We start from the raw sequence: 9,312 nt of genomic DNA, 5'->3' as shown, positions 1-9,312 counted from the left end.
AACTTGCTAGTTTGGGAAGTTTTAAAAAAAATATATGATAGCTGAACATCACGATGTACAGCCATCTTGATTCTTACGGCGGCGTCCCCGATAGGAGCAAAGTCTCAGGCAAGAGCGTTAACAGCCTCTCCAACTTCGGCATATTGTCCCAGATTGTAGATAAACGGGAGTCGTAGTACGCATTTTCAACCGAACTTCCAGATAAATGTGCAAACGGCCACATAAATGTAAATCACACTTTTATCTGCCCGTCGTAGTACAGGCCCTTATAGTGTAGTATGTTACTCGTGTCGTAGCTACAAGCTGCCGCGACGAGGCGCAGGTAGTATATGGTGGATGCATCGGCTAGGTGAAGCGGACTTCAAAGTACCCTTTTAAGAGGAGGCTGGAAACCGATTCCTTTGATTTACGATGCTGTGTCTAATTTACAATACTCATCTTACCTCTGAAAGCCTCCGTGGCTCAGGCGGCAGTGCGCCGGCCTCTCACCGCTGGGTTCCGTGGTTCAAATTCCGGTCCCTTCTTGTGAGATTTGTGCTGGACAACGCGGAGGTGGGACTGGTTTTTCTCCGGGTACTCCGGTTTTCCCATTCTTCTTTCATTTCAGCAACACTCTCCAATATCATTTCATTTCATCTGTTAGTCACCAGAGGAGTGCGACAGGCTTCGGCAGCCGGCACAATTCCTATCCTAGCCGCTAGATGGGGGTTCCATTCATTCCATTCCTGACCGGTCGAATGACTAGAAACAGGCTGAGGATTTTCATCTTACTTTTGATAGCACAGGCCAGCCCCGTGGTGTAGGGGTAGCGTGTCTGCCTCTTACCCGGATGCCCCGGGTTCGATTCCCGGCCAGGTCAGGGATTTTTACCTGGACCTGAGGACTGGTTCGAGGTCCACTCAGACTACGTGATTAGAATTGAGGAGCTATCTGACGGTGAGATAGCAGCCCCAGTCTAGCAAGCCAAGAATAACGGCCGAGAGGATTCGTCGTGCTGACCACACGACACCTCGTAATCTGCAGGTCTTCGGGCTGAGCAGCGGTCGCTTGGTAGACCAAGGCCCTTCAGGACTGTATTGCCATGGGGTTTTGGGGGTTTGATAGCAAAGGATTGCATTCGCCGAATCGGACGTAAGACAAAAACAATCTACATTTAGGCCCTAACATTTCTCATATGATACATATTTAATTTCAATAAATTCTGTTTCAGATTAATATAACATAGACACACTGATTGTAAATCGCACCTCCGCAAGAGTGGTGATACAACTCAAAAATGAACGTTTCCGAGAAAACAAGTTTAAACGTTTAGAACACCATATCAAATCAAGGATAACATTTTATCAGACTATTTCTACATGATAAAATTTAGCACATATTATATCATATTTTCACAGAGTTTCAATGAAATAAATCGCAATTGAGAAGTGTCAAAGTTTTTGACTGACGATGTTCAGTATGCTGAAGTGGTATAATGGCATTTGTGATTTTCCACGAGAAAGAAAGGAGTACAATTATGACAGTTTTCTAAATAGAAAGAGTGATTATCTTTGCATAGCTTATGGTGCATGCCATAACTAAATTTTTTTTTTTGATTTGTGCCACTATTCTTGCGGGGGTGCGGTAATGGACACTGTTGGTAGAAACATAGACACTTGTTTTAATGTCACGCTCGTGACACCAGAGATGGATAGTTTCTTCAATTTTTAGATCTGATGAAAATTGGAAAAATGTTTCTGTAAGAATGAAGGGGGCTTCAGCCGGGCGAGCCCCCCTCTGCTTACGCACTGACCACACTCACTACTGACTAATGCCAGGGTAGTAGAACTGAGGTAAGATGGATCTTGGTAAGGAAGCTTTTTTTTTCTAGTGGCTTTACGTTGCACCGACACAGGTAGGTCTTATGGCGACGAAAAGGTGACGATGGTAAGGAAGCAAGCAAATCAGTAACAAAGTACATTTTATTGTCTCATTATATTTTTTCACATGATGGAAGTATTACAGCTTACTGGCAGGGGTAAGTTTGAGAGCCCATAGTCTTTGAATCTCGACGTCCTTGCACTCCAAGTCTCGCAGAACCGCGGGATCTGAAAACAATAACACCGACAGGTTAGTTACACAAACGAAATAACAAGCCAAAATTAAGACCGGTTGGAACATGTTATTGTTTGTCCACTATGTAAAGGTTGTTGTCGTAATCAAACAGACGCACACAGGAGATGCTGTAAATTGCGTACATTATTTTATTTACAAATTAGATGCACATTATACACACATCAAAAACCACCATTTTGAACAAAACACTTCTACGAAGAAGGAGAAGAAGAAGACGGCAACATTAGCATTTCAACCAACTACCAACACAACAAAATCACAACATGAGTTCGCATACTTGGCTAACGACTTCCACTGCAAGTCTCGCTAACAACTCTACTACAACTCCCAAGACTGCCTCTTTATATACATCGCCTGGCCAGGCTTCTAGAAAAGTATGACACAACATGTTTTCTCGTAATTTCTAGAGTCTCCAATAACCTATTGTGATAGTACATATATCACACCCTTGCACTATATGTAGAAGTGAGAGATATTATTGTCAATATTCGATTATTATTATTATTATTATTATTATTATTATTATTATTATTATTATTATTATTATTATTATTATTATTATCATCAGTATTTCAGTTGTATATTTTGTCATTAATATTTGTGAGCTGGAAGGTCTCCACATGTGGTATGAGTAATTTATTTTGTACAACGGCTGGGAAAACATTGCTATATTGAATTTGGAAAATTTGGATGAGTCATGTGTATATTTCAGTGTTTGATGAGATGGAATTCTTGTTGTAGTCGAAAGTTCTATGAATCATGTGAATAGCCCAGAATCACATGAGCTTGTTGATGTTTTAGTCGGAAATCCCCGATGTGTCATGTGAAACACTCTAGAGTTTGTTGACCTTGTGATTGCCTTGTGACAGTGGAAGAAATTCAGAGCGTGGTCTTGACATGTAGATCTACTCATGATTGGATGGCCAGGATTAATCTTGACGTATCAGCTGAGAGGAGAGGAGAAGCGGAGGTCTATATAAACTTCGACATTACAACGGAAGTCAACCACACATACTGTACGGGAATGAAGTAGTGCGGACACACGGTACGGGAGTGAAACTGCTGCAAAATACTGGACTGGACTTCAAACGTTTGTGGAACGTAGTCTTATTATGTCTGTGGAAACGTGACTGACCTACAATTGTGGAGTGGTTACGCATTGAGTATTGTATCACTTGTGGCGGCCTGGTATTACATGTTGCTGAAAGCTGCGAGGTGCTATATCTCAGACTTTCCATAGTTTATGTTCAGGAATGACACGCGTGTGTTGTTCACATGTATATATCTTTGAAACAAGTGTTAAAGTCAGTGGTCACAGTATTCTGAGGTACAGTATCTGTGTGATATTATAAGTACCGATTATGAGAATCGGCAAGTCGTGTTGATGCAGAGACAGTGGTACGCGAACTTTTTCTTGAGCCCTAGTTCCCATTCAGCACTATGGAGTTCAGGGCTCAAGAAAAGGTTCGCGTACCATACATTGTTCAACGGACTAATCACAAATGGTGGCTTAGTTCTCGCTTTTGTTTTTCCACCGTTTTCTTTGTCGTTGTTGTAGTAAATATGGAGTCTTCCAGGAATATTTTGTATTTTGGTCTGTTGATGAGGTGCTCATGCACGGATGTTATTGTGAATATAGTTAGTTATTTTAGAATCAGGGGAGTCATTGATGAACCTAGGTGCAGTTCCTACCTATTTAGTCGTTTTCAGAAGGTTAGGTAAGGCCTGAAGCAGATGTACCAGTACGCAGCTTTTATGCACATGCCCTGAGAGATAAAGAATTATCATGCTCTATCTAAATTCGAGGGATCCATTCTGGTCAACTCTGGCGCCCATACTACGGTCATTTCGATTAATCATGTTTATTAATTTAATTTATTTCAAGTATTTTATTACGTTTTTGAGTAATTTTATTTATTCAGTTATTTATTATTATTATTATTATTATTATTATTATTATTATTATTACTATTATTATTATTATTATTATTATTATTATTTGTGAGCTTGCATCCGGGAGATAGTAGGTTCGAATCCCACTATCGGCAGCCCTGAAAATGGTTTTCCGTGGTTTCCCATTTTCACACCAGGCAAATGCTGGGACTGTACCGTAATTAAGGCCACGGCCGCTTCCTTCCAACTCCTAGGCCTTTCCAATCCCATCGTCGCCATAAGACCTATCTGTGTCGGTGCGACGTAAAGCCCCTAGAAAAAAAAATATTATTAACAGTAAAGCTACAAATTGCACCCAAGTGTTGGCAATGATTATAGTTAAGTATTATTATTTATCAGTATTCACAAACAGTTACACTATTTACAGTGAATGGAATTTTCTATACAAGTGTAGTGACAAGATGCGTTGTTCTGGACTATTACCGTGTGTTACACAACATTACACTGGATTTGTACATCATATTTACGGGCAATAATAAATTATATACTATTAATTACGTGTTCTTACATTAAATTAACTCGTACTAATATACATACAGCAGACGTGTCGTGACATAACCTCACATGTTTTGTTACCCAAGACACATATCATAAATAATACGACCACGATTTATACCAAATAAAGTCCGCACATAACAACGTAAATAATAATAATAATAATAATAATAATAATAATAATAATAATAATAATAATAATAATAATAATAATAATAATAATAATAATAATAATAATAATAATCGAGCAATATTTTCATTATTTACCCATGGGTTAGATAATTGTTTCCATGTTATAAAAGTCCATTATACTTGCATCAAGGTGTTGACTACGAAGCTGGTCTCAATACCTCAGCTTATACGGGGTGTTCTTGAAAATGGTTCCAATATTTACAGAGGAGGCAGTACGCCACAAACGAAGGTAAAAAGGTCCAATAAACACTGGTCGCAAACACAATTTCGGAGTTATGGTCCGCTACCACTACTATAAATGATCGCGATGTTCCAATAATTTACGGAGTGTCGTATGCAACAAAAGACGGAGTATGTCTGTACCTAAACATTGGTCGTAAGCGACTGCCAATGTAGTTCATTCATGAGGCGGAACCGGTCCATTTTCATCTTTGGTCTAGGTGACACCTAGCACGAGCGATGGATTAGTCGGGGAGGGCAAATACCTTGGCCTGCCCGTTCGCCCGACCTTAATTGTTGGCTTTGGTGACATTTAAAGACCATGGTGTATGCGGTCACCATAAATGATATGGATACACTACGAGACCGCGTGTTCGATGCCTGTGATGCAAGGCGGCAACAGTCAGGGGTGTTTCAACGAATGCGTGATTCCATGCGACGTAGGGTGGAGGGCTGTATTGCAATGGATGGCGGTCAAATGGAGCACATGTCGTGACGAGTAGATCAGAGACAGGGTGATCACTGATGGTAGTGGTAACGGACCATAACTACGAAGATGTTACGCACATTAGATTTAAATTACTACAGACATTTCCTGAAGTTCTTTTGTTTTAGAAATTGAACTTCTTGAATAGAACAGGGCAGTTCGATAATGATAGTAAATGGGATGACAAGTTAGTTTGTAAATTTCACCAAGAAGAAAAGTCCTCTCAGTTTTAATTACTTCGTTGATGGGGTGATACTACCTCATGTGGGATCACAGTAAGTACCTGGTCGTTAATATAAGAAATGATATTCATTGGGGTAATCATAATAATGATGTTGTAAATAACGACTAGAGATCTCTTCACATGGTTATGAGTTGTTATGTGTTGAATTTTATTGACATAAACATATCTTATTGCTGGGGGTCATCTGAAAATGTGATCACGAAATTAGCAATACAAATGTTTGATGCGATGTTACCTAGCAACCGTGCAGGCTGTGATGAGAGGAATTAATGGATGGCCATGACTGAGAGACATAAGGAAGGCTCATTTATAAAAATGATGCCTTGTCACTTCATACTCAGGCCCTGAGTCAGTCTTCCCCTCTCGATGCACTGAATCCTACCCTTGTAGACTCCAAATCTCACACAGAAGTCTCACGAAAACGATTCTTTAGTTGAAAATAAAGTAATCGTCATCAATTTGAGTTTCGTTTATTGAAAGAAATATTTGTGGTCATTTGATTTTCTCAAAGGGAAATTTCTTTCTTTCTTTCTTTCTTTCTTTCTTTCTTTCTTTCTTTCTTTCTTCTTTCTGAATCCGTTTACCCTCCAGGGTTGGTTTTTCCCTCGGAATCAGTGAGGGATCCCACCTCTACCGCCTCTAGGGCGGTGTCTTGGAGGTTGAGGTTTTGGGTCGGGGGGAACAACTGGGGAGGATGACAAGTACCTCGCCCAGGCGGTCTCACCTGCTATGATGAACAGGGACCTTGTAGTGGGATGGGAAAATTGGAATGAATAGGCAAGGGAGAGGGAAGGAAACGGCCGTGGCCTTAGGTTAGGTACCATCCCGTCATTTGCCTGGACGAGAAGTGGGAAACTACGGAAAACAACTTCGAGGATGGCTGAGGAGGGAATCGAACCCACCTCTGCTCAGTTGACCTCCCAAGGCTGAATGATCCCGTTCCAGCCCTCGTACCTCTTCAAATTTCCTGGAAGAGCCGGGGGGTGTGGCAGCTAATCACACTAACCACTACACCACAGAGGCGGACGTAAATTTGACACCAGTTTTAAAAAATCAGAAAGAAAAATCTACTTGATGGTTGGCAATTTCAAGTCAGAATCATAACTCAAACACCGTTTGCATCTAATTACAACAACAGATATATGAAATGTCGTTTGGCTTTTAGTGCCGGGATATCCCAGGACGGGTTCAGCTCGCCAGGTGCAGGTCTTTCTATTTGACTCCCGTAGGCGACCTGCGTGTCGTGATGAGGATGAAATGATGATGAATACAACACACACACCCAGCCCCCGTGCCGTAGGAATTAACCAATTAAGGTTAAAATCCACGACCCGGCCGGGAATCGAACCCGAGACCCTCTGAACCGAAGGTCAGTACGCTGACCGTTCAGCCAACGAGTCGGACGGCAACAACAACAGATACAAATAATTAAATATTGTTCATAGGAACTTATTAGGAGACAGGTCTTTTTGAGTCCCTAATACGGTCGCGTATCAGGTGGATTATCTCTCATTAATTTTCCCATGATATATAGCATAACACGAATTATTTATAATCTTTCACCAAATCTTATAATACAAATAGTTAAAAACATAGGATGTCCAGAAAATAAATTGCATCATGAACTCACAAGACAAGGTGTTATTTTACTCCTTAAATCTTCACTGCCCGCGTGTCTAATGTTATATTTCACAATCTCTCCAAACAAGAGTCGTTTCCCGTTTTCGTTTGTGTTAAAATAAGAACCATCACACTGAAGGCGTTGTTGTTGTTGTTGTTGTTGTTGTTTTGATTTATGGTTTCATGACTTAGAATATCGGACACATTTCAAGAAAATTTAACATTTCGCAAAAACTTTGCTCCACTTCCTCAGAAGTTACACCATGGCAGTTCCAAGTCTAGAAACAATTTCAATTTTTTATCTATTCTCATTTTAATATTGAGTAGAAACTCAATAAAAACAAATAAAACGATACAATTTCGGCTTTCAACAGGTTGGAAATTTCAACATAAAGGGAGTGTAGGACTATATAGTAGTTTTAGTGCTTGTATGGCCAGATATACAGTAAATGGACGATGTGTCTTCCTCCTTCGCATGAATCACGGCGCCGCGACGCACCATGAAGGCAATCAGGCCAAGGTTTGTTCGAGAAGCGAGCTGGCGCCTATACAGGTCACGGAACTCACCATCACATTCATAACATGTAAACCATTCTCCTTTCCAACTTACTTTCATCTTGTCTGGAATATTACCTTGTGATATCTTACAAGCTACGTAATAGTAAGGCGAATGTGTGACATTAACTCTTAGTTTGGCAGAGAAAATATTATCCCATGATCATCAGTACAAGGTCCCTTCGTCGATCAGTGGTAGAGTGTCGCCTTCTGGATCGTGAATTCAAACCTGGCAGAGTAATCAGATTTATAAATGGCTCTTCATGTATATGATGTCGACATGTAAACTATATCTAGAGACACATTCAGCACTTACCCGACAAAATTAATTACCCTATGTTTTAGACCATATCATAAGAAGCACCTTGACTTTAGGTTAGAAATTTAAAGAAAAAATAGATTTATACGTATTTCTCAACAAAAATGTTATAGTATCAAGTAACACTTCACTTTAGGCACGAGCACAAATTATCACATTGTAAAATGAAGCCACAGCAATTGATTTTTAGTTCTCAATATATTCAACTTTCGCCATCACTCACATGGCTGTTGTCCTAATTTTTACTTCCACTATCAGTTTCTCGTTCTTCAAAAACCACGTTGCCTTTATTAAACGCGTGCCGGTACCACATTTCTTGAATTATTTTTCCGTAGGTGTTGGTCCAGACTGTCTTTCTGCCCTATTTCCTGGGTAAAAAGTGTGCGTCTTTTAGTCCAGAAAATACGGCAAGAGTCATAGATCGCCTCAGGCTTGGTTAACCCGGAAAGATGTGGTTTCGATTTTCCACTGGGAAGATGATACATTTTGAAATGAGGCACAAGGCCCTGATGTTCACTCAGCCTACACCAAAAATAAATACCAGGTTAATTGCTGTCGGGTAAAGGCCTATACAGGTCACGGAACTCACCATCACATTCACAATATGTAAACCCTCCTCCTTTCTAACTTACTTTCATATTGTCTGGAATAGCCTAGAGCTAACCCCTCTAAGTGCCGAGGTTACGGATAATGGAAGCCTTTACCTTCCACTCCTCCAACGACCTTCGTAACTTGCACGGAGTCCGGATCCATGGCTAAATAGTTAGCGTGCTGGCCTTTAGTCACAGGGGTTCCGGGTTCGATTCCTGGCAGCGTTGGAAATTTAACCATCATTGGTTAATTTCGCTGGCACGGGGGCTGGGTGTATGTGTTGTCTTCATCATCATTTCATCCTCATCACGACGCGCAGGTCACCTACGGGAGTCAAATTGAAAGACCTGCATCTGGCGAGCCGAACATGTCCTCGGACACTCCCGGCACTAAAAGCCATACGCCATTCCATTTAAAAATTTTTTTTTTTTTTTTACTTGCACGGAGACAGCTTTGCTTTACATCGATCACCCAGCAGAGTTCTGGTTTCTTTCCTATCTGGTGGAGTAAAAAGGAATATAA

At 40.6% G+C, this 9,312-nt stretch overlaps 1 protein-coding gene across 1 annotated transcript in view; it reads right to left on the bottom strand.

Annotated features, from left to right (window-relative positions):
• Positions 1-1,954: 1,954 nt before the first annotated feature.
• LOC136872694 (peroxisomal leader peptide-processing protease) overlaps positions 1,955-9,312 on the bottom strand; it is a 1,469,308-nt gene continuing 1,461,950 nt past the window's right edge. The window contains exon 11 of the mRNA XM_067146518.2: positions 1,955-2,087. Coding sequence (XP_067002619.2) covers positions 1,999-2,087 — 89 coding nt within the window. The 3' untranslated portion in view covers positions 1,955-1,998. The remainder of the gene's footprint in view (positions 2,088-9,312) is intronic.

The sequence above is a fragment of the Anabrus simplex genome, chromosome 4, assembly GCF_040414725.1.
Source record: "Anabrus simplex isolate iqAnaSimp1 chromosome 4, ASM4041472v1, whole genome shotgun sequence".
Taxonomy (NCBI): domain Eukaryota; kingdom Metazoa; phylum Arthropoda; class Insecta; order Orthoptera; family Tettigoniidae; genus Anabrus; species Anabrus simplex.
Note: the sequence above shows the minus strand (reverse complement) of the source record. Positions and strands in the feature narration are given on the sequence as shown.